The 23,219-nt window shown below is 58.6% G+C and overlaps 1 protein-coding gene across 1 annotated transcript; it reads left to right on the forward strand.

The window, feature by feature from the left end:
* The first annotated feature begins 262 nt into the window (after positions 1-262).
* Positions 263-22,866, forward strand: LOC120763633 (zinc finger protein 385B-like). Its single transcript, XM_040087075.2, has 2 exons — positions 263-473; positions 19,090-22,866. Exons 1-2 carry the CDS (start codon positions 263-265, stop codon positions 19,470-19,472), a joined length of 594 nt encoding a protein of 197 aa, XP_039943009.1. The 3' UTR covers positions 19,473-22,866.
* The last annotated feature ends 353 nt before the right edge of the window (positions 22,867-23,219 follow it).

Consider the following 23,219-nt stretch of genomic DNA (forward strand, 5'->3'; position numbering starts at 1 on the left):
CGCTATTCTCCGGGGCGCACACGGCATCTCAGTACCCTGAAATTCAGGTGCCCTCCCCGCAGGCCCGCTGTGTCACCCTCCTTTGCGCTCCTATCCACACACCTTACCGACCCCCCAAACCCCCCCCCGGAAAGAGCCCGGGGAGCCCCTGTGCTCCCACCGCCCCAGCCAGGGGCAGCCGTGACCCGGGGGTGCGCGACGGGAGGATGTCCCCGAGCCCCCGGCGCCGCTGCTGGATGCAGCTGCGGGATGCAGCAGCGGGATGCGCCGCCGCGCTTCCCCCTCCCACTCCGTGCGGGCGTGCGGCGCCGAGGGGGGGTTGGACCGCGGCGGCGCGAGCGCTGCCTTCATCCCCCCCCTTCCTCCTCCTCCTTCTCCTCCTCCTCCTCCTCCGAGAGCGCGCTCGCACGGCCGGGAGCGAGAAGCCGGCGGCAGGATGCTGCAGACGGCGGCGGAGCCGGGCGGCTGGGCAGGTAGGGCGGGCGGGGGCGGCCGGTACCGGCGGCCGCGGAGCCGGGCTGCGGGCACGGGGAGTTGCAGGATTAGGAAAGTTGCGGGAGGTTGGGGCGTCGGGGGGGGGGGTGGAACAATGCGCTGGAAGGGCCTCGGGAATCGGCGTCGGGGCCGGATATTCGCCCGGAGCACCGGGCAACGGGGCGGGGGTGGCGGAACCCCGGCCCCACTGACCACCCGGAGGGGTGAGGCTAGGAGGGAAACTTCTTGAGCGGAACTTTAGCACAGCCCCTCTCCGGTGCGGGGCTGAGGTTCCCACGCCGAGAGGGACCCGCTGGGTGCCGGTAACCCCGGCTCGTCCCCGCCGGGGTGTCCGCGCTGTGGGGTGCACGGCGTGGGACCCCCACGGGTGTGTGCTGCACTGGGATCCGCGGCGGCGCCCGGGCGTGGGCGGCCTTGGCCCAGGTGTCGGGGCGTGCGGCCCGGCAGGGGCAGGGGGCGGTGGGGTGGTCCTTGGGTCCTTCTGGGCCCCGCCGAGCCGCTCGGCGTGCGCAGCCACCCTGCGTGTCCCCCTGGCTTGTTCCGCAGGGTGCCCGGAGCTGCGTGCGTCCATGCTGGGATCGGCACTTGGAGAGCTGCGGTGGGAATGGAGCCGAGGCTCCGGCTGCCTCCACGGGGACTCTCGGCTCTTAGGGAAAAAAGACCTTCAGAGAGCCGTACAAAAGCGCTTTCTGTTGGCCGTGTCTCCGGGTGGGAGCAGCGGGGTCCCCTGCTCCGGGAATGTGCGGGCAGAAGCAGGATCCGCGCTCAGCAGACTGACCGCTCTGCCCCGGCCATTACCAGCAGACTTTGCTGTTAGCTTGGAGCAGCAGTGAGTTATGGTGGAAGCTTTTAATGAGTTTGCATCGCGGTGGAGCAGGGCTGGGGCTCGCTCTGCCCCAGAGCGAACCCCACGGATCGCGGCACAGGGACGTGCCCGCGCCTGCCCTTGGCAGCGCCGTGGTGGGCGGTGAGCGCCGATCCGGCTGGATGGGCGTGTGGGGAAACAACGCCTTGGCACAAGAGGCTGCGATTTGGTTTGCAGAGCAAAATTTGAAAGTGCTGCTTAGACGGAGGAGGTGATTTTGTGTGGATGTGAGGGGGTCTAGAGCCTGGCGTCGCACTCCTGGAGGATCTTAGGGGCTTCCAGGTTGGTTCAGCAGTGAGCAGGGATCAGCTCGCTGGCACCTTGCTGCTGGAGCTGCCCCTGCGAGGGCTGGATGTGTCTGTGTGTCCCATGAAGTATGGCAACACCTCTGCCCCACAGGGAGCAAACTGGGGTGAAAATGTGAGGCAGGAGCTGGCCCTGCCCTGCTCAGCGCTGTGCACGCATTTACTTCACCCCTGGTTACCTGGGGTGTCTGGGTGGGGAGTGGAGATGTTTGTGAGCTGCTGTGTCTGCATGTGGGGCACAGTGCCTGAAAATAGCATCAATGGGCAGTGCCAGCGTGCGTGACAGCCGGTGGATAAATGAGGCTCTGTCCCGGCTGCCAGCCTGCCTGGGAGTTTCTTCAGCCACCGCCACCCAAATCCACCACCACTGACTTTTTTTAAGTGACTGCAGGTGTTTTCCAACGGAGCATCCAGCCCAGCTGAATGATGTTTGTCATTTGGGTGGAAGGGCTCCGTGGGGGTGGAGGAGCCCTGTTGGCTCCTCAGTATCTGCCAGTGTGATTCTGCCAACCACAAACTCTCTCACCATGTGCAGAGTTCAGGGCAGGGTGACGATACCGTGCGCTGTGGATTTCGTGCTTGTTCCATAATCTGCCACGTGCGTTGGGAAAAAAGGTTGGTGTGACCCTGGATGTGGCTCGGTCTGTGGATGCACAGAGCCAGGCTCTGCATTGGCAGGGCTGTGACGTCATGCCAGGCTGTGACTTCCCACTGTGAGTCTTGTACAGGAGCATCCCTGAGCTGTCATCCCTGAGCTCTTGAGCTCCCATCCCTGAGCTCACCTCCCTGAGCTCGCAGCCCTGAGCTTGCATTGTGCTTGGCTGGGGCTCCAGAGTGGCTGCTCCCGCTGCCCAAGTGCTGTTTGGCTCTGACAGAGCAGCAGCCTCTGCACAGAGAAATCGAGAGGCTGGTTTAATAGTCCCAAGATTAGGAAATATTTTTGAGGGCTGGCGGCTCACTGGCCTCAGGGCTTGGACCCCAGTGCTGGACCGTGGAGGGCCGCATGTCCTGGCCGTGGTAGGTGAGGGTTGAGGTCTGGCTGCCCAGGTGAGGGGGTACCATCCTGCTGGAGTGTGCACTGCCAGTGGGCTCGGAGCAGCCATCCCATCCCATCCCATCCCATCCCATCCCTCCCCACGTGCCTGGCTGATGATCTCTGTGCTGTTTTTGGGGGCTCCTGTTCTGCCTAGCGTTCCCAGCTGTCCCAGGACAAGGCTCCTGTCAGTGTGCCACTGGGGACAGGGACAGGGCAGAGCTGCCCCAGCTCATTCTGCCTGCACCCGCCTGCTGTTCATCCCCGTGGGCTGGCAGGAATGCACAGAGCCTGGAGCGATGCTGCTGCCCCAGCAGAGCAGCGCCAGGAACCCGCCTGGCTGTGGCCATCTACAGCCATTCCAACCCGAAAATACTCCTTGAGCCTTGCCCCAGCATCCTCAGGCGTTGGCTGGTGGCTGGTAAAGGAACCCTTGGGCTCTTATTTGCTGTATTTCTGTGAGATCTTCCTCTTGTTTGGCCGTTACCTAATGTTTCTGGGGAGGTCGATGCGTTTCTGCGAGTGCACAACACAAGTCTGCTATCGACTGAATGAGGAGCTTTGCACGGGTGTTCCCAATCCAGCCTGGATGTGTCAGTCACATTGCTTTACACTGGTGAATTTCCAGGGCTAAAAGGTGCAAGCCTGCAGTGGAAGCACCAGACAGTGCCCAAAACGTGCCAGACTTACACATCACAGGGGCAAAGATTCCCTTTCCGAGCCCTGCAGCCCTTCCAGCTGCTTCTCCTGTTCCTCAGCTCGATCGGGACTGGAGTTTGAGTTTTCCGAAGCCAGAGCCCTCAGTTCTGCAGCTCTTTAATCATTTCCAGGGATGATAAAAATGCAAAAATGTGCAGCCAGAGCAGAATAATGAAGCCCATGAGGGTCTATTTGTCAATTTGGCAACGATACTGTGATGTACAAAGGCTGTTTCTTAGTATGATGTTCTGAGATTGCCTCCAAAATAGCGCCATAATTTCTGTGTCAGAAAGCCCCTGTCAGGAATTATGTCTGTGCTCTCAAGGAAACCCAGGCTGCAGCTGCACCAGTAACAACTGCTCCGTTTCTCTTAGAAATACAACAATTTACTTGCCAGTCATCAAAGAGAAGCTGCAGACTGAGGAGCCATGCCGGCACAGGATGCCCCAGGTCCTGTGGGAGATTCCCTGGTGCTCCCCCGATGCAGGTGTTGGTATTTCAGAGGCATCAGGCTGCCTGTGTGCCCAGCCTGGCCGTGGCAGCGGGGCAGGCACAGGCACGCTGGGCTGTGGGCACAGGGGGAACTTTGCTCTGCTTGTCTGTGGGAACAGAGGGAGTTCTTCCCCAAGCACTCCTGACTTCACAGGGGCTGAAGGCAAGGAGAATCCCTTGCTGTCAGAGAGGCCTTTATGGGATTTTTTATAAAACCTACCACTTTACCCCGTACAATGTAAACAGCCTTTTTCCCCAGGATGAATTCCCGGCAGGGCGCCGGGGAGAGGGGCTGGAGGTGGGCTTGGGGCTGCGGGGCCCTGCAGGGGTGGCTCCAGGCTGAGTCCCGGTCATCAGGGAGGGCTCCGAGCCCTTGATACCAAACAAATCTGTGCTGCTTTGAAATGGGAACGTTCCTGAGTCGTGATTTTCCCTGGCCTAATTATGGAAATTTTTTAATTAGTTGATAAGAAAGATCACTGGGAAATTGCAAAGGAAACATAGTGAGGTGAAGCCCTAATCTGTGCCTGTGTCTGCCAGGAGTCAGGAGCTGCTCCAGCTGCTGGGCCCTGGTCAGGCAGCAGCAGCTGGGCTTGGGGTGCTGAGGGAGCTGGGCATCCCTGCTGCTTCCTTTTGGTGAGGTTCTGGACTCCTCTGGCCAGCAGCTTGGATCCTGGCAGCTCTGCTCACTCCTCTGCCTTGTGCTCACCAGTCGGGGGATGAGCTGGGGCCTCTCTGCTGGGAACCAGGCTGATGCCACTCTGTCTCCAGTTCAAGTATTTCTGCTTCTGACATCTGGCCACTGGCTCTTGCTCTGCGTCAGGGGGATGAAGGAGCTGTTGAATGTGGGGTGGGTTTTGACCGTGTAAGATCAGAGGGGTTTCTCATCTTCCTATCACCTCCCAGTTTTCTGAGAGCTCTGCTGCCTTGGAACTGTGAGAATTCTGCAGCCATTGCCCTGGGGACGTCTTTGCTCACATCTTTGTAAAGCCATGTGGCAAAGGGCTAAGAGCTCTTTGGAGGATATTTTTCGCTTCATCTGTTGGAGCAGGAGAGAAACCAATGGAACCAATGACTTTCCTCTTGCCAATTGCCACTTGGCTCTTGTGATGCTGCCCTGGATGTCCAGAGGCTCGCTGCACCCTACCAGGACCAATGTGGCAGAGATGCCAATGGTCACCACTGCTGGTGACAGGACACCAGCAGAGCAGGACCCTCGCCTCCCCTTTTTGTGGATGTGGGTAATTTCTGGCACATTTTGCTTGTTTTTTTTTTTTTTTTTTCCCTGAACTCTCTCTGTTACCGTGTGTGATTTGCTGCCCCGGGGGCGCGGCATCACCGCTGTTTGTCTTGGTCGGAAGCGCTGCTGCTCTGCATTCGTTTGAAGGGCTGAAGGCACAGAGCCGGTCTGTGCGCCGGGCTAGAGGCTCTTCTGAGGAGCCTGAAATGCTTGTAGGAAAAAAAAAAAAAAAACCCATAAAAATCCCGAACAAGGGAAGCTTGTTACGGAGCCAGCAGGAGACTGGGAGCGGCACAGAGCGGCTGCTGGCCGGGCTGGGGGGCGAGAGCTGAGGTCGGGCAGTGGCTCCCCCCGGGCAGGTTCCTCCAACTCCGAGCCCTCCCACCCAGTGCTGGGTGTGCTTCGTCTCACGCAAGGCCGGAGCCTATAAATATCCCAACTCCAAAATTTCAAGAAGTATTAGGAACTCTCCAGGCTTATTTTTGAGGGCTGTTATGAAAGGGCTTTAGCGGATTAAAGCTCTCCCGGATTAGTCTGTGCTCAGGAAGGCGGAGGGTGCGGGAAGGGGAGCGCTGGCACCCCAGGCCTGTGATGGAGGGGGTTCCCCATGACTCCTGCGCTCCCCACTCCTCATCTTGCCGGGAGATGGGGCAGCAGCAGTGGGTTGGTGGGGCAGGGAACCGTGTTCCCAGTCCCCCACTTTCCCCGAGCCCCACTGAGTCCCCCCAGACCTGACCAACATCTGTAGGGCTGCAGGTTTGCACAGGTCAATGTCAAATTTATGTGCCCTCTGGTTTCCAGAGGAGGTAATTAGCCAACAGGTATCATAACAATTTAATAAGCGTGTCAAATAAGTGAACCAGTTGTGGTGTAGAGCGTGCTGTGCCTTTGGAGGGGCCTTCCAAGGGCTGGGGATATGCCGGGTGGGAAAAGAGCAATTCCCTTGTCCAGGCTGGGGCCTGTCCATCCTGGGTCTGTGCAGGAGCTCGCTCCTGGCCAGGAGCTCAGGGAGGGACCTGGGACTGCCACTGCAGGGTTCACACCTGCGCCAGAATCTCACCTTCCTGGCCAGATGTGGAGGGAGATGATGACTTGTGTGCTCCATTACCACAAAGCAGTGCCAGAATCTCGGGCCAGGATGGGTGCTGACTGATGCTGACTTAGGCAGAGGATGAGTCAAAGGGATTTACAGACACTCAGCAGCCGCCTGCACCTCCAGCACAGCACTGCTGCAGTGCCACTGCTGCTCCCATGGCCATGGGGCTCTGGCCCAGGGAGGTGCCAAGGTGGGTTCTGGTGGCAGAAAATCAGCTCCAGCACCTGCTGGCTCTCAGCATCTGCTTGGTGCTAGGAAAATTTTTCAGTCTGTCCTTGGGAACATTTCTCCTCCTAAGGACATGGGCAAACCCTCTGGTAGGAGCATGGTGGTGTGTGACAGTGAGATGCTGGCAGGTGGCAGGATGGCCCTGAGCGCCCTGGGAGCAGCTCCCCACCACCCACCCACCCCTGGCTGGCCAAGGAGCTTTTCCTTCTCCTGCCAGTGGTGGGAACTCCAACCCATCTGCAGCCCCAGCTGAGGGACCACTGGCTGTGGAGTGACAAAGAACGCAGGCAGGGCAGGCTGCAGGGTCCTTGGAGGGTCAGGGTGGTGCGATGCTGCAGTCCCAGGCAGGGTCCGTGCTAGATGTGTCACCCCATGGGGAGAGGCACAGGTTGGTGGTGAAGTTCCTGCTTCAGCACCGATAAACGCTGCTCCTTTGAAGCCTGTTTTGGTTGTGAGCAGAGCAAAGCGTGGCTGGTCCCGGGGGGGCTCGTGCAGATGGGGGTGATGGGTCTGTTGGAAGGTGGTCTCAGGTCTCCAGGGGCTGCAGAAGGTTGTGCAAGGCCCTGCTGAGACAGCGACTCTGCCCCCAGCGCAGGGATCCTCCTGTGGGCAGGGCAGGCAGGGTCACAAAGACGCCTCTGTGGAGGATTTGGCCTCTCCCTGCCTGCCCTGGCTCCAGCAGAGCTTTGATGGGCGTAAACCAGTAACAGAGAGGAGGAAACGCTGCAGAACCCAGGCCCAGCAGCGCAGAGGTCTCACACTCTCACCCGGGATCGGGCCCTGGCTGCCCAGCACCGCTGGCTATGCCGAAAATCCTGCCTTCCTTCACCTGCTGACAAGGCGTTGGAAAAGGGAGAATTCTTTAAAACATAAAACAAATAAAATTAGGTCTTCTGGTAAGGGATTAAATGGGGGCCCTCAGCTGTATTTATAGAAGGTTGAAAAGTAAATCTGTTCCCAGACTGAATAAATATTTTGCTCAGGCAGGCACGATCTTCAGTTCATCTGTCTTGCAAAGACTTGAGTGAGAGGGAAATTGATTTTCTCCAGCTTGAACAAGGCAAGCGCCTCTCAGACCCAGATAGAGAGTGAAGTCCCATTATCGGCTGAAATGGGGAAGCAGCTGGGAAATCATTAAAGAGAAAGCAAGAGACAAAGCTGCTTTAGGGAGGTGACAACTCTCTGTCCTTCACGGTGGCTGGGACTGCCACTCTTGAAACTGCTTTGGGGCTGTGTCACTCTGACCCCAGGAGAGAGTTTGGCGGCACTGGGTGAGCATTTGCCAGCAGCTCCCCGTGGGAGATGGGAGTGCCTGGCACTGGTTGCGTTGGTCACGTTGGCTGCGTGGTTGCACAGATCCATGCACAAGGGAGCTGGCACGGGGGAACCTGAGCGGCTCAGCTCATCCCCCTGGATGGAGAGGGATCCGTCCAGGTGCCGTGGCGGTGCCAAGGACGTTGACCTCATTCTCTGCTCCTGCACGGATCACCCGGAGCTGCGGACACACCGACAGCGGGGTCAGCGCTGCCGGACACGGAGTCACCCAGGGCCGGACCTGCTCTCGCGTGTCGGATTTCTGCGCTCGTCCGGCTGCCGTGCTGTGGCTGCCCTGTCTGTAGGGGAGACAGGAGACTGCTGGCACATCCCTGCCGCCGTGCCCAGCCTGCGGGGTGCAGACATTCATTCACACGCTCCTCGGGCTGGTGCAGGAGGTCCGGGCGGAGGTTCCTCCGGCAGCGTTCACCCCAGCGCTGGCTGTTCAGCACAGTTCCAGCTCAAAGAGCTTCTTAATTCAAGCCGGCACCTGGTGTTTGCAGTCATCAGTTACGGCCAAGACAAGAGCTCAGTGCTTTGCTCTTGATGAAGGCAGCTACCTGCCGGCGCTGCCCAGTGCTCCCCTTGCCTTTTCCCAAGTGTCTTGGTTTGAAGGACAGGTATCTGCTAGGGAGAGGTGGGGCCTCTCTAGGAATGGGGAACTCCAATCCCTTCCCTCCAAGTTATTATAATTTAGAAGATTAAAGAGATTCAGTCAGAGCTATAGGGGAAAGGAATAACAGGCCTTTACTAATAAATACAACAGGACAAACAAACAACAACAACTACAGCAATAACAATAATGATAAACAGAACCAAGAACCCCGAGGGGCTTTGTCTGACAAGCCCCGGGCAGTCTGATCTCTTGGGACCCCGAGAGCACCAAGCCAAAATGTGGAAACTCTGAGGCTGATGGCTGGAAATGGTGAGTTGTCCCAGCAGGCAGGGGGTGTCCCAACAGGCAAAGTGAGCAGTGCTGAAGAAGCTGCGATGGCTGCACTGGGGCTGACCCAGCTCCAGCTGAGCAGGCGAAGAGCTCCGAATTCCTGGGCGCTCCAGCAGATGATAGAATTCCCAGGACCAAACCCTCCGTTAACAGCGGACTCCTCACACAGCCTGCAGTCACCCAACTGTCCTCTCCGATGCTGAGTGCAGGAGGTGCGCACCCTCAGCTCCCAGAGCCCCCGGGGCCTTTCCCCCCCCCAAACTAAGTGATCTACCGCCCTCACCACTTCTTCTGTGTGGGTCAAGCACCCTCTAAGCATCAGTATTTAGTCTCTTAGCAACTTACGAGGGGAAAAATTCTATAGGGAAAGAAAAAAAAAAAACCAAAACCAAACTTAATCCCCAACACCAAGTCAGAAAGGAAACAAAAAAAGGGGGAAAATTAAGAACAAGCCAAAGCCCTTGGCAGTGTTTTCCAGCTTCTTCTCCCTGTTTTCCGTGGCAGAACCACATCAAACAGATTCTTGCCTGCAAGAAGGTCCCCAGCCCCAGGTGGGTGCCCGGGGCTGGGACGCCGTGAGGGAGCGGTGGCGGTGCCTGGTGAGAGTTTGCTGTGCGAGCTCTGTCCGCCCCGCGCTAAAAAAAGGCACGAAATGAGCAAAATTATGCGCTGAGTCACTAATCGTTCACCCGCTGCTTTAGTCACCGGTGCTCCCACACCGGGGGACGTTTGCTGAGGGGGCACAAACTGAGCTGTCATCGCGTTAAAAGGATGCGGCCGAAAGCAGCGAAGACACCAGAGCGACCATCGCGCTCCACGGCCACAGGAGCGGCTCAATTAATGACAGCTCCCTGATGAACCCATTGATTAATCGCGGCCGTATGCTGCGGCGCCGGGGCGTGCTGCTCGCGGAGGTGGCGGCAGCGGAGCAGCTGCTGCCCGTGTCCCGTGACAGCTCGGGTCGCTGTCCTGCTCTCCGTCCTCCCACGGGCATCGCGGCTCCTGCCGAGGAGCTGCTGGTGCGGTGGTAGCAGCCCCTGCTCGGGGTGGTGGGGCTCCGTGCCTCAGTTTCTCGTCTGCCGGTGCTCCCCGGTGTCCCCCAGCCGACACGGGGCTGCTTTAGCCGCGTAACCCGTCGTGCCGGAGCCAGGCGTGCGTGAAAGAGCCTGTCTCAGCGCAGGGAAGAGCCACAAAGGGCCTATTTATGGAGCTGGCTCCTCGCAATGTTTTCAGACACAGCCCTCGCATGTTTTCATAACAGCAACGCCTCCACCTCTCGCCGGCTGCCAGCGGAGCTGAGCCTCACGCCGCTGTCCCCCGCAAGCCGCGGGGAGCTGGGAGCTCTGGCAATGGGCTGGAGGCTGCGGCGCTTCCAGTGGGGATCCCGGCCCCGAGGCAGCTCTTAGAGCCGTGCCTTGGCCGCCTGTTCCATCCTGGCTGCGACCTGGCACTGGCGCGGGGACGCGCTCGGACCCTTGGCACGGATGGGCAGCTTCGTGTGGCAGGAGCCGGACTCGTCAGCAGCCCCTCTGCCCGGGCCGCCTCGCCACCGCCTTTCCCATCGCCTGGAATTGGCTGGCAGGCAGCACGGAGCGCAGGGCTGCGGCCAGCGCCCAGCTGGAGGAGCGGCAGCTCCCAGGTTTCATCCTGGGAATACCCTGTGGAAGGAGCGGGCTCTGCCCCAGCCGTGGCTCCGTGCTGCTCGCTGCTCAGACGATGCACAGTCGATGTGAGCCGTGCCCAGCCCTGCTCTGTCTCCCCGCAGTGCCAGGCATCCTCCGGTGACAGCGCGGCGACAGTGGCAGTGCCACGCACGTGTGGGAGGCAGGTGAGCGCAGAGAGGGAGCAGGGAGATCTCTCCTGCTCAGCGCCAGCGAGCAGGAGGGAGCAGGAGCGGGGCTGGCTCCGTGGCAGGGAGATAAGTAACTTTTCATTAGTTCATTCTGGAATTCCTTTCAAACAGGGACGCTGACCCACCCGAGCTCATTAAATTACATTAATGGTGCTGCCCAAACAAATATTCCAGCTGCCACCTGCAGCGCCAGCCAACACTCGCTGCCCTCTGCCCTTCTGGGAGCGGAGGTTTCCCGGTCTAATTGGATACACGTGCTTCTCTCCTGACACCGATGACCTCCAGCACAGCGCAGGATTCTCACACTGCAGGGGCTGGGTTTCTGCAGCTTCATCCCAGTGCTGCAGGAGCAAGGCAGTGAGCCCTGGGGCTGGCAGGAGCTGGGAGAGGAGTGGAGACATCAAACCATGGTGAGAGGAGGGAACGAATCCAGGCCATGATTGTCACTGAGCTGATTAAACCCGAGCTCTGAAACTCTTCTTCTGTCCTCTAGCAGTGAGCAGTGTATAACTTCATTACTCCACATCCAGAAGACACCGGGGGATGTGGGCAATTCATTATCATCTGTCCCATTTCATTTCCCTGCCTGTCAGCTCTGGCATCCTGGTGTTCACAGACAAGTCAGGGTTTCAAGGTGTGAACTGATGCTGAAGGCCACTGCTCCTGCAGCACGGTGCTGGACAGGACCCTTGCACCCTCATCACCCTTGGGGACCTCTCAGCAGCACCTCGGGGCGGTTGAGGGATTTTGTGCCACTCCTGGGTGTGACACCACCACGACCAAGCTCAAGGTTTTGGGGGCTTGCCTTTAGAGCTGCCACTGTCAGCAGGGCCCTCAGGTGCTGCATGTGCAGCGTCGTTCTGGGGAGCCCCAACCCTCAGCAGAGGGGAAGGCAGAAGTGAGGGATGCTTTTGGACCCTGCTTCCTGACACCTCTCCTCCCGATGGCTCCGGTGCCACCGTGCTGTCCCCTGTCAGACGACAGGTTCTTCCTCCTGGCACTGCCAGCTCGGGGTCATGTCCCCCCCAGGCTGCTCTGAGCGGCCACACCAGGGTGCTCCTCCCCAGCCCCAGGGCAGCAGCAGTGGGTCCTGCCGGGTGCTTGCCTCAGATCCTGGTGACTAATTGCTCTGCAAAGAGCATTTCTCACAAGTTTCTTTCGTAACGGTAACAAGGCTTTGATTTAGCTCTCCTTTTCCTTTCTTCCTGTCTTTTTTTATCCCTTCCTACCCCAGATGCAGGAGCCCCTTTGATCGTGTGGGTTCAGGCTCCGTAACAAGCATCTCTGTTTGTGTCGGGGAGTTGTCAGTGTGGTAACATGACAGCACAGTCTAATTGTCACCTCACACACAATGAATTATTCTTCTACTCTTTTCTTTGCACCATCTCTGGGATAAATGACTGCTCCCAGATGGGCTTGTCACCCAGTGAAGCATCCTTAACCTCTGAGATGACCCCTGCCCAGCATGGAGTGCCGGCCACTGAGGCTCACCCAAGGCTGCAGCAAAACGTTCGAGTGGGGAATTGTCAGCCTAGCTTGAAAGCAAATTGCTTTGCCAATTTATTTCCTTTCTTGTGTATGAACATATTTTTCTTAAAGGGATGCTGTCACATTAAATATGGAGCTGCCAACTGCAGGCATTAAAAAATCATGGGTCGTCCCATTTTCCTTCCTCCCACTCTAAATTCTGAGAAAACAATAAATTCGGGGCTCTTTTTACTTGTCACCCGCCTTTCAGCTCGAGATGCTTTTGCAAACTTTCCCCTGGGAAAGGTTTGGGAGCTTCAGCACCGTGACAAGTGCCACGGAACTGGGGCAGATGGGGCTGGTGGTGCAGTGGCCCCCCAGCCACGTCGGGGTGTCCAGCTGTCCTGGACCTCTGGGAAGACAGACAGAGTGCTGAAGGCAATCTTGCCCCCATCCATTGCAGCTGTGTTAATTATCAAAGAGTGGGAACAGCCTTGCCATCACAGCTATGGGTGTGATAAAAGAGGGGATTAGCTGGGAGAGGAGTTAGAATCTGCTGGTTGTGCTGTGAGGAGGAAGGGAGGAGAGGTTGTGTGAGGGCCAGGAAGCAGTGAGCTGGAAATGCAGAGGGAAGGTAGAAGAAGGAGAGAAAGAGCCAGAGCTGTGTGGAGCTACTCATGGGACTGGAACATAGAAAAGCCATGAAAGACTTTTAGATAACAAGGTACTGATGCTTGGAGCCCCCTGAAGTTTTTAAAGAAGCACTCTTGACTGCTGTGGCCGTCTCAACGATGACATGCACCCATCTTCCCAGAGCTCTGGGCCAAGGGCAGACCCAGAGCAGTCCTGGGACAGTGCTCAGGAGCCTCCCCTCCCACCACAGCTGATGGGACCGAGCCATGTGCTGGTAAGGAAATCTTCCCCAAATCTATCCGTGAAGGGCGTTCACTGTCAACAAGTTGCCTGGACTCTGTGTCACTTTGTCACATCTCATGTGACAGATGCAGAAAGTCCTTTATGTTTCTGAGCTCTTTTTTAGGGAAGGTAATGAAAGTAGTTTTGGTATAGGTTGACAAAAGCATGTTTCTGTGCAGCCTTGCTGAGCTGGGGAAGGGAATTGGGCATTTCTTGCACTTTGAACAACTTTATGGCAGCTTCTGGAGTGTGTATCTGATGGATCTGGCATGGGAGCATGTCTGATCTGGTGTCAGGTAGCAGAAATCTCTCATATATAAGAGATCTGATTGAAAACAGGTTCCATATGGGGCTGGGGTAGTGCTTTCCCTTTTTTCTGCTGCAGCGAACCTCCCTCCCACAGCTGCAGGTAGGGATAAGTCTCTTTCTACTCTTGAATTTTAAAGAAAACTCTCTTCTAAAGCTGTACTGTACTGCAGCCTCACAGCTCAGCAGGGTTCAGCTGCCTCCCAGCCCCACCACGTGGGCTCCAGAGCCTCCCCCAGCAGGGTGTTTGATAACATTGATTTTAATAAAGCTCTGGGCTTGTTTTGATGGACGGATTCAAAGCACTACATGGATTTAAACAGATCCCGTTGCAAATATCTCTATCTGATACCCCTGGCGTGACCGGACTGCAAATGTCACTTGCTTAGCACTATCAAATATTTAATTTGCGTTGTAATAGAGGAGCCTTTGAGAGCTCCAGCTTAAGCTGGAGGTCTTCTGTTAGCCAGCAGCTCTCCACAAATTCACTTAAAAGCCGGTTTCTGCCCTGAAAAGCTCCTGACCCAGACGCAGGAGGGAGGGGAGCTGGGAGGGGAGGCCATGGCCACCTCTGCTGTGGGACCTGCTGGAACCCTGCTCATCGCTGTAAGTGCTCATGGTGGGTGTCCTCTCCTTTGCCACAGGAACACGTGGGTGGGGGAAGGGGATTGGCGCTGCCACCACCATGGTGCTCGTGCCCATGCCTGTGGCGTTGTGGCACCGCTGCTGACCCAGCTGTGGGGGTGGCAGCTCCCCAGGAGCTGGCCTGGATCTCACTCTGGATCCTGCGCTTGTGGAAAGTCATCTTCTCTGGGAACTTCCCTGTGGCAGCTTCAGCGACCAGCGAGGGGAGCACGAGGTGCTGCCAGGGCTCAGACTCTCCCTGTGCCTCACCTGGTTCTCTGTGTTTTATCTCCCAAGAGAGCACAGTGGCTCTGCCCTGATCTTTGTGCTGACCACGGGAATCCTGAAGGATGCCGTGATCTTGTCAGGTTCTCCTCATCCAGCGGAGAGGCTGGGGGCGCGTGGCCAGTGGGGGTGATAGATCGTGGAGCCTCAGTCCTTCCTCCCCCACCGCTCCCTGCGCTGTGCTCACACCTGCGGCCGAACCCCGGCACGGAATGTCACACTCCCTGCCTCTGCTTGCTTTGCTCTTTTCCCTGCTGCTTTGAGAGCAGGTGGCACTGCCCAGGTTTAGTTCCTAGAGCGGATGGGCACGTTCCCTCCATGGCATCTCCTTCTGCTGGGTTTCAGCTGTCCTCTCTGTCCGGGAACAGGGCTGGGATCTGCTGATTCAGGGGACAACGCAGCCCTGCGGTGTTAATGATCTTGGTGTGCAAAGGAGAGGGCAGGCGCAGTGGCACCGTGCTCCGTGCGATGCTCCCTGCCCTCCTGAGAGGCTGCAAAATGTCCCACTGCCCTTCAGCGTGCGGGAACGGGGCTGAGGGGAACCCTGGAGTGCATCTGAGGGTAAGAACCGGGCATTTGGGGGATTCAGAGCTGAGGGTTGAGGGTGGTGTGAGTGCTGTGTGTGCCCAGCTCCCCGTGCCAGGAGCCCTTGAGGAGGGACAGCTCGCACTAATCCTTGCTCCGACGACGCGTGGTTTACGGGCTGATCCTAAAACGTGCCTCGCTCTGGCATTAGCGGAGCACGTGTCAGGGCTGGGGGGGTGCAGCTGGTTTGATGCAGTGTTACGAAATGCTGCAAGTGCTGCAGGCACGGTCAGGCCCCTCCAAAACCTGCCTGCATCTGCTCCGCTCTCAGGCCGGGACACTGAAGCATCTCCTGATGCTACAGCAGCTCCCCTGGGCTGTCTCCGTGCCCAGGGCAGAGCCCCCTGCACTCACCGCAGAGACCAGCGGCTTTCCCATCCCTCCAGCGGCGCCGGTGCCGCTTTAGGAAGTTACACGGGGAATTCTCCGGGCCCAGCGGCGGAGGCAGCCCCGAAAGCTGCCCCGTTCCCGCATCTCCCCTGTCACTGAGAGCTGCTGTCAGGTGCATCCGCCTGCTCTTGGCTCAAGGTGGCTCCTCCAGTGCCACCCGCTGCCAGCTGGCGCCCGCTGCCCCGCGTGACGCTCCGGGCTTTTTGGGAACTTGCTGAGCCACAGGCACCGACTCGGACGTGCCGGGCTCTCGTCCGGAGGCTGCTGATGAGGGCTGATTTAGTGGCGATCGAACCGCATTTGAAATGCTCCTTGAAATATGAGACAAGCGTCTGCAGCTCTCCAGGCATAGGGGCGGCCGCGGTGCCCTGAGGCCGTGGCACAAGGGCAGGAGGCGGCTGGGCTCGGCGGTGCCAAGGGCAGGGCTCGGCGTTCCCTTCACCGGCACCAGGTAGGAGCCTCCTGTGCCAGGCAGGTGCTGCCTTGAAGAGGCGTTGCCGTACGCTGAGCACAAACGGGTGGGTGGGCTGGAAACTGCCCGTGCCAGTGGTTTGAGGGGTCTGTGAGGGGTGGGGTTGCTGCTGCAGGGGGTCTGGGGCTCCCCGGTGGTTCTGGAGGCGGGGCACAGCCAGGGACCCTGCTGCAAACGTGCATGGCAGTGGCAGGATCACAGAGCTGCTTAATGCTGCAAGCCCTGCGGTGATGGGATGCAGCGGTTTGAGTTGTGCCTGGGTGAGGTGTTGTGGCAGCTCCGGCTTTCCTGAGGGTGCTTACAGGGACCATGAAATTGGTCCTTGAGGGTTTGAGGGAATTTTGTGACACCATTCGTGGCCACTTTAATGCCAACACTTTCTTTTATTTCTGCTGCTTTCATTTACTGTTGTGTGTACTCAACTGGAGGCAAGGAAGGTGGATTCAATAGAACATAACCTAGTGGACTAAAGTAAGATTCTTTTTTCCTTCAGATTTCTTGCCCTCTTACCACGTTCATGCACTCTCTGTTCAGGTGGTGTTTCCCCTGATCCCGTTTTGCTGAATGGAGAGATCTCCCAATCAGCTGTTGCCAGGTCCCTCAGCTCTTGACTTGGGGGAAGGTTCTGGTCCTGGGTGTTGGCTCTGTTGAGTTCAGGCCAAATAAAAGTCCAAACTGGTGCTGATGGCAGGAGGGAGCATGGGGGTCCCTGCTGGGGTAGGACACTGAGAGAACATCCCTGCACAGATGTTCAGGCTGCACGTGCATGGGAATCTGTCCAGGCTGGGATAACAGCACTCCCTGTGCCCAGGGTGGCCTTTATGGGTCTGCCCCCAGGTAATTCAGGATAAAGGAAATGGGGGAAAGGAAAGGACCTGACCTGCATCAAACCTGCTCCCTCATCAGGATTTTGTAGCTTGGCCAGAACCCCACTGCCCCACTGATGTATCTCATGCCCAGCCAATGGCTTCTCTGTGGGGTGCTGTGGGACTCTGTGGGATGTTTCTTCAGCACCGTGTGTGGGCACAGAGCCACCTCCAGTGACTGCAGCCTGTGCGGGAAGTCGTGGTTTCTGGAGTTTTGCTTTGCATTCAGGAGTTGAGTAAAGGATGGCCCAGCATGGGTCTCCTTCAGAAAATCAGGAGCCAAAGAGATCCCCGGTGAGGCCGGCAGAGCCCTTGGCTCTGAGGGAAAGGCAGCAGGAAGTGCAGGTGGCAGGGTGTCATCGGGGTCCCGGGAGGTGCCACTGATGCTGATCAGCCAGGTCAGATCTGGGCAGTGGCAGCTCATCTCCTCCATCCAGGACAATCCTCGGGAGGGCTGCCCAAAAATTTGTAACTGCTTGTGATCCTCCTGCATGGAGGAGGCAAAAGCTTGACCTAATCGGTCCTGGGGTGGGATGGGTGGTGGAGCTGGGATGTAGCAACCCTCTGTCCTGAGCTGGGTTTGGCTCAGAGCCCCTGAATCACCCTGGAGGTGACATTTAACCTTTGCCTTGCCTTAGTTTCCCTCCTGTGAAAGGTAACAGCCCTCCCACGCCCGGGCCAGAAGTTCCTCAGTGCTTTGCTGAAGAGGTGAAATCTGCCCCAAAGTAGCTCCCAGCCCGGGCACGGCTGGGCTGCACACGTGCCGTGCCCTGTCCTGTGCCCTGGCCCAGCCACCAGCCGCCCGCTTTGTGGCCCTGACACCCGAGAAGCAGAACAGGCGCGGAAGAAATTAAGTGAATGAGACAACAAGTGTGTGTGCAATTAGGACAGACCTTCAAAGGCTGCCCCGGGAGCCGGTACGGGAGCTGCTGCCTAATCAGAGCAACAGCAGTGCCCGTTTTAAAGACGAGGGAGACTTTGGGGATACTTTGTCCACATAATGTTCCAATTTTAGCTCCGCGCCCTGGGATGTAATTGCATTAAAAATACCCGGGGAGGGGGAGGATGCCAAGGGCACCCGGCGACCTGCCCCGGCTGGCGTGTCCCCACCAGCGTGCCGCGTGTCCCGCTGCGTCCCTGAGGCCCCGTCTCACATTCCTGGTGCTGATCGTCTCCCAGATCTGCTTTCCGGTTGCTCTGCTAATGGTTATCCTGGGAAAGGCCTCCGGCTGTGTTAACGGCTAGCGGGAAAACCTCCCGCTGCTTTTGGCTACCAGGACTATTGATGGAGACACTCGTGGCCACCTCCGGGGTGCAGGATGGGGCCAGAACCCGCTGAGGAGAGGGATGCTCACCCGGTGCGTGGCAGCGCACCCCCGCCCTGCGACTGGGAACGTGCTGTCTTCTGTCCTGGCTCTTCCCACCTGTCCCCGCAGTCCCCGCTGTTCCCCTGTCCCTGCCCGGTCCCCTGTCCCCATTGTCCCCCGATCCCCGCAGTTCCCAATGTCCCCTCTCCCCGCTGTCCCTGCCCGTCCCCATTGTCCCTTGTTCCCCCTGTCCCCGCCCGTTCCCCCCTGTCCCCCCGGTCCCGGCTCCTCCCGCCGCGGGCCCCACTCGCGGGACCGGCGCGGAGCGGCGGCGCCACCGCGGGGCGGCGGCCGGGGCTGCAGCGAACCGAGCCCGCCCCGAGCCCCCGGCGGCCCCCAGGACCGAACCCTCCTAGCCTGATGGGTGCCGAGTCCCGGGGAGCGTTGGACAGCTCATCGCTGAGCAAAGCCCCCGGTGCGGTTCCTGCTGCCCGAGGAGCGTGCGGGCGGCTGAGTCCCGCACGGTCCCCGTGCAGCCCTGCCGAGGATGCCAGGGACATCCCTGCAGGGCACCCTTGGGTCCTGCCTGGCCACCCGCAGACACCCCGGCCCCTGCCTTGGCCCCTTGGCGTGCCCGCGGGTGTTTGTGAGCCGCAGCTGCCAGCCCCGAGGTGGTAACTGGATCACGGGGCTCGGGTGACCTTCGCGCCTCCGAGGCTGTTCTGGATGTCCAGCCGATTCCCAGCTCGGGGTCGGGCAGCAGGAGCAGTGTCCCTGCAAGGCAAAGGCCGCTGGAGGGCTGTCCCCAGCTGACCCCAGGCCCTCCACGGGCAGCTCTTCTCTGTGGCATCGCTGTGAAGGTCTGGGGCTCCAGCTCCTGCTGCAAGTTGGTCCCACAGAGCCCCGTGTTCAGGACAGGCACCAGCTGGTGGCTGCCAGTGCCAGTCGCTCTCCTGCCGTGGTGGGGACGGGCTCTGGGACGCCCTCACCGCACACGAGTCCTGCCAGCTGAATCTCTTACCTGCAGAGAGTTGGTTCCATCCTAACTCTGCCTTGGGCCAACCCACGGTGCTGCCCGCGAGTGAACAGAGAGACTTGGAAACTTGGAAGAAGTGGGTTCTTCTCTACTCCAGCACTGACCTCCTGGGAATGCTGCTGCTCATGTCGTCTTGCCCAAACTTGCTCAGGGATTCCCCCCCAGATTCAGACACACCAAAGGCGTGGGACCTGTGCTGGGCTCTCCTGCCTCACCTGGTGCCTGTTCCCGTCCCTCTGTCCTCACAGTGGGTCTGTCCTTCCTCCCGCAGGCATGAAGCGACCCCTGAGCCCATCCCACAGCCCCGAGAGCGCAGTGCAGGTGGCGGAGGAGGCCAGCTGCCCGCCCAGCCAGCCCGAGCAGCGCATGAAGCGGGAGAAGAAGCACCAGTCGTTCACGCTTTGCGAGGTCTGCAACATCCAACTCAACTCGGCCGCGCAGGCGCAGATCCACTACAACGGCAAGTCCCACCAGAAGCGCCTTAAGCAGCTAAACAAGGGGAAGATGCCAGCGGCCCAAGGTAGGAGCCCACCCAGCAGGTCAAGGTTGCCCAAAGGCTGCCCTTGCTCTGGCACATCTGCTCTATTGGGCTCATGGAGAGATCAGAAATGCCGTATTTTGTCCTTGGCGTCTGTCACTTGCTGGCCTACATGAACTGCAGGGCTTCCCCCAGCTGTCACTGCCAGTCCTCAAGTGGTTTTGGGGCCCAAGAGGCCACGCTGCAGCGGCAGAGGGATGGACACGTGTGGGTGTGTCCGTGTGTGAGCGTGGTTGCTGCTGCTCTGTCTTTGTGGGTGTCTTCTTGAGTTCTGTAGATGGTTTGTGCAGCGGGGACACGCGTGTCCAAGGCTGGAGCAGCTGTTTGCTGCTGGGCTACTCGATGCTGCTTTCCAGGTGCCAAGCTGACCGTGTCCCTCTAGGCTCCTGCTGTGCACTTCTCCTGTATCTGTGCTGAGTTGGATTCAAAATCCTGCTCAGATGTTGGTGCTGAGGCCCCTCACCTGTTGGCTGAGGCAGGGATGCTGGCATGTGCAGGTGCTGCGCTGCTGGGCAGGAGCCTGTGCAAGGGCAAGGACTCACTTGCCCTCTGTGCCATCTGCCAGCATTCACCTGGCCGGGCCCAGCTGGCTGCTGCAGATTTTATGCACAAAAGCAGGGAAGTGTGCCCAGAAATGTCACCCTGTCACCATGGCTGACCTGTTCTGCCTGAGCATTTGGCTGTGAGGGTTTGTCATTAGCTGCAAACCAAGGGAATTGCATAGAATCACAGAACGCCTTGGGATGGAAGGGACCTTAAAGATGATATGGTTCCCTGCTCCTGCTCTTACTAGGGACTGGGCAGGCTGGAGCCATAAATTCCTAGCATGGCATTAGTCATGTGTGTACCAGATCCTGCCCTGGCTGGTGCTGGTTTTGTTTGGGTAATGCAAAGGAGCAGGTCTCCTCGTCAGCATTACTGACAGATGGAAATATCGCCGGCTATTTTAATGGGGATAGGGCTCATAAATTCCAGCCTGCAGCTTCCAGCTTCTCCCCTCGATCTGGTTGTGGCCTGATGGGAGACTGTCCAGGGATGCATTTCCTACTGAGCCAAAGAATCTTGGAGCATGCCAGTCTGCTCTTTGTGTTTCTGCACCGTCCCTGACCTCTGCCAGTGCGGCAGCCCTGGGGCCTCGCGCTGTCGGCCCCACGCGCTCCGCTCTGCGTGCGCAGGGCTCTGATCTGCTTATGTGGGGAAACTGCAGGCAGCAGCTGCTCCCTGCGCTTCCCTGTCCCTCCTGCTCCCACGGGAGCTGACCTTTCCCTGCACTTTTGGTTAAAAATGTCACTTCCAGCGTTGTTGCTGTGAGCCTTTCCCATCCTCCTGAGGTGTCGCCCTGGGTGGTTGGGAATGGACTGATGTGACTCCTGTGTACCCTCTGCACTCATCGTGCCGCTGGCACTGGGGGTACTTGGTGCCATATGTGCCCCTCCAAACCCAAAGGGGACCAGCCCTGTCTGCCTTGCCCCAGCGAGCTGAGGACAAGTGCAGGACAAACTTCTGGCTGGGCTGCAGCACATGGGCAGGAGGGCACAGACAGGGCTGGCAGCGTGATGGGGTGCTGGGGAAGCCCTGCCCTGCCTCATCATAATCCTCTAGGAGCCCTTCACCAGCCAGATCTGCACCTTTGGGTGCTGAGAAAATGCACCTGCCTGCAGTCCTGGGAGCAGTCACCCCTCCTTGGGCAGCTGCCTGCTCCAGGGCTGGGCTCAGCCTGGCACAGCCCACACACGGGAGCGGCTAGCACGGGTCTCCAGTGGCATGTCAGCACTGGGGGAGCCTTGGGAGGTTAAAGACAGTGGATTAAATGACATAATTGAGTTAGACAAAGATGGGATGTTCCTCTGGGCTGGAATCTCTGTCTCATGCTGACATCTACAGCTACATCAAAGGCAGCTTCCCAGCCACCACTCAGACTCCCCGTTCCCCTCTGGCTCCTCGGATCTGTTCCTCCTGCACAGGCTGCGATCGCTGGCGTCTCGTGGAGCAAAGCTGCAGAGGAGCGTTGCTGGCAAACATGCTGATCAGTGTCATTACAATTCATTAGTTCTGTACCAGAAAGCCTCCAACTTAAAAGCAAATTATTGCTTATTAGCAATAAGTTTCATTTTGCTAGACAGATCCCAGATCCTTGTTGTCCTGTATGGGATCATGGTGAAGGGGGTGATTAGGTACAGGGTGCCCACGGATGAAAGACGTTTTCGTGCCGCAGATGCCAGTTCCAATCCAACTGGGTCACGAGTGATTTAATTACTGCCTGTGATTTCCCAGGGAGCCCAAGCGAGCTCAGTTTGCTCTCAGAGTGCTCAGGAACCAAACCACTGTCTGGTGCTGAATGAGCAGGAAGAGCTGAGCCACCCCAAAAAGGGGAGCAGTGGCTGCAGGGACAGGGGACTGCTGCTTCCCCTCATCCTGGATCATCTCTGGGGCTCCCATCGCAGAACAGGCTGAGCTGGAGCATTTCAGAACTTATACCCTGATCTCTTGCTCTCCCCGAAAAGTCATGGGATGTAAAGAACATCTCAGGCACGCTGCTACCAGAGCATTGTCTCTGGGCTCTGCCAGCCCACATCTCCCTGAAAGGCAGCAGGAAGCATTCTCCTTTGGAGCACGAGGCTCTGGTTTCCCAGGCAAATCTGAGCTGACAGCAGCTCGTACCCCTTTGGCCAGGGTCCACGGGAAGGACACACTGTTCATGCATCTCCTGTGCCAGGAGGGTTCACACAAGCCCCAAGCCCAACTCAAACCGCTTTTCTTGGCTTTGGAGGTTGCCGAGCTGCTCCTCCAAACCAAATGCCAAGGCAGGGCCAGAGCACCGGGAGGAAGCTGTGCCCTGGGGCAGATTCCTGTCACGAGCTCTTCCCCCTCTCCAATATCCCGTGGTATTTTGTACCCTGACCCTTCCCTGGCTGCCCAATGCTGTCACCCCCCTCACACTGGGGCTGCCTGGTGCTGTTCCCCCCCCCCGCCTCCTCGGCAGCACAGCCCTGGAACAACAGTTCCTTGCAAAGGGAAAGGTCCTGGTTTTCCCAATTATCCGCTGAAATGTCTGTCCATGCGTGTTTGGGAGCAGAAAGCTTTGAGATGAGCAGAGAAATCGCTGTGACAGCTTCAGCATCACTGGGCCTGCAGCAGAGAGCGGGGCCCCCAGCCGGTGACGTGGGGACCCTGGGGGTGCCTGGGCTGCTCTGGGAGTCGGGGGGGGCTGGCAGCTGCTGGTGGGATTCCCTTGGGCTTCATGGGGGGTGCCAGACGAACTCCCTGATTCTGGCAGCTGGCAGGGCTCCCACTCCCCTTGAACGGCTCCTGCAGAGCTGGGGTCGCTGTGTCTGAGGCTGGGCTCCCATTGCACCCACCAAGGAGCCCATGGTTGTGTTCTCGGCTGGTCTGGGAGAGCCCTGCTGAGAGACAACTCCCCAAAGCCACCCAGAGCAGCACCTGGGAAAGCCGTGCCTTGGGGTGGAGAGCAGCAGAGGGAGGGGAGCTGGTGGCTCTAACACGGGCGGTCTGGAGGGTGTGTGATCCCACTCCATGCTGCTGCCCCGTGATCCCGGGCCATGTTCCTTTTCCACGACCCTGCTCTGTGCGCTCTGGCATCTCGCTGCTCAGCTGTGTTCCCTCCTCCTTCCCCCGCTGCTCCCTGCTGTCGCAGCCTTTCAGCTGCTCATTACCCAGCAAACGGGTGCCAATCCGTTTCAGCGATGTCCAGCGGGGCTTTGTCTGCAATAATCCCAAGGTATTGATTTAAATAATTTGCAAACATGTGGGATTAGGGTCTAATTGGGACTAATCGGGGTGCAGCAGTCATGTCACCGCTAGGTCGGGGCTGGCACGTTCTCACATCTGCCCTTGATGGGGCT

Source organism: Hirundo rustica, chromosome 27 (genome assembly GCF_015227805.2).
Source record: "Hirundo rustica isolate bHirRus1 chromosome 27, bHirRus1.pri.v3, whole genome shotgun sequence".
NCBI lineage: Eukaryota > Metazoa > Chordata > Aves > Passeriformes > Hirundinidae > Hirundo > Hirundo rustica.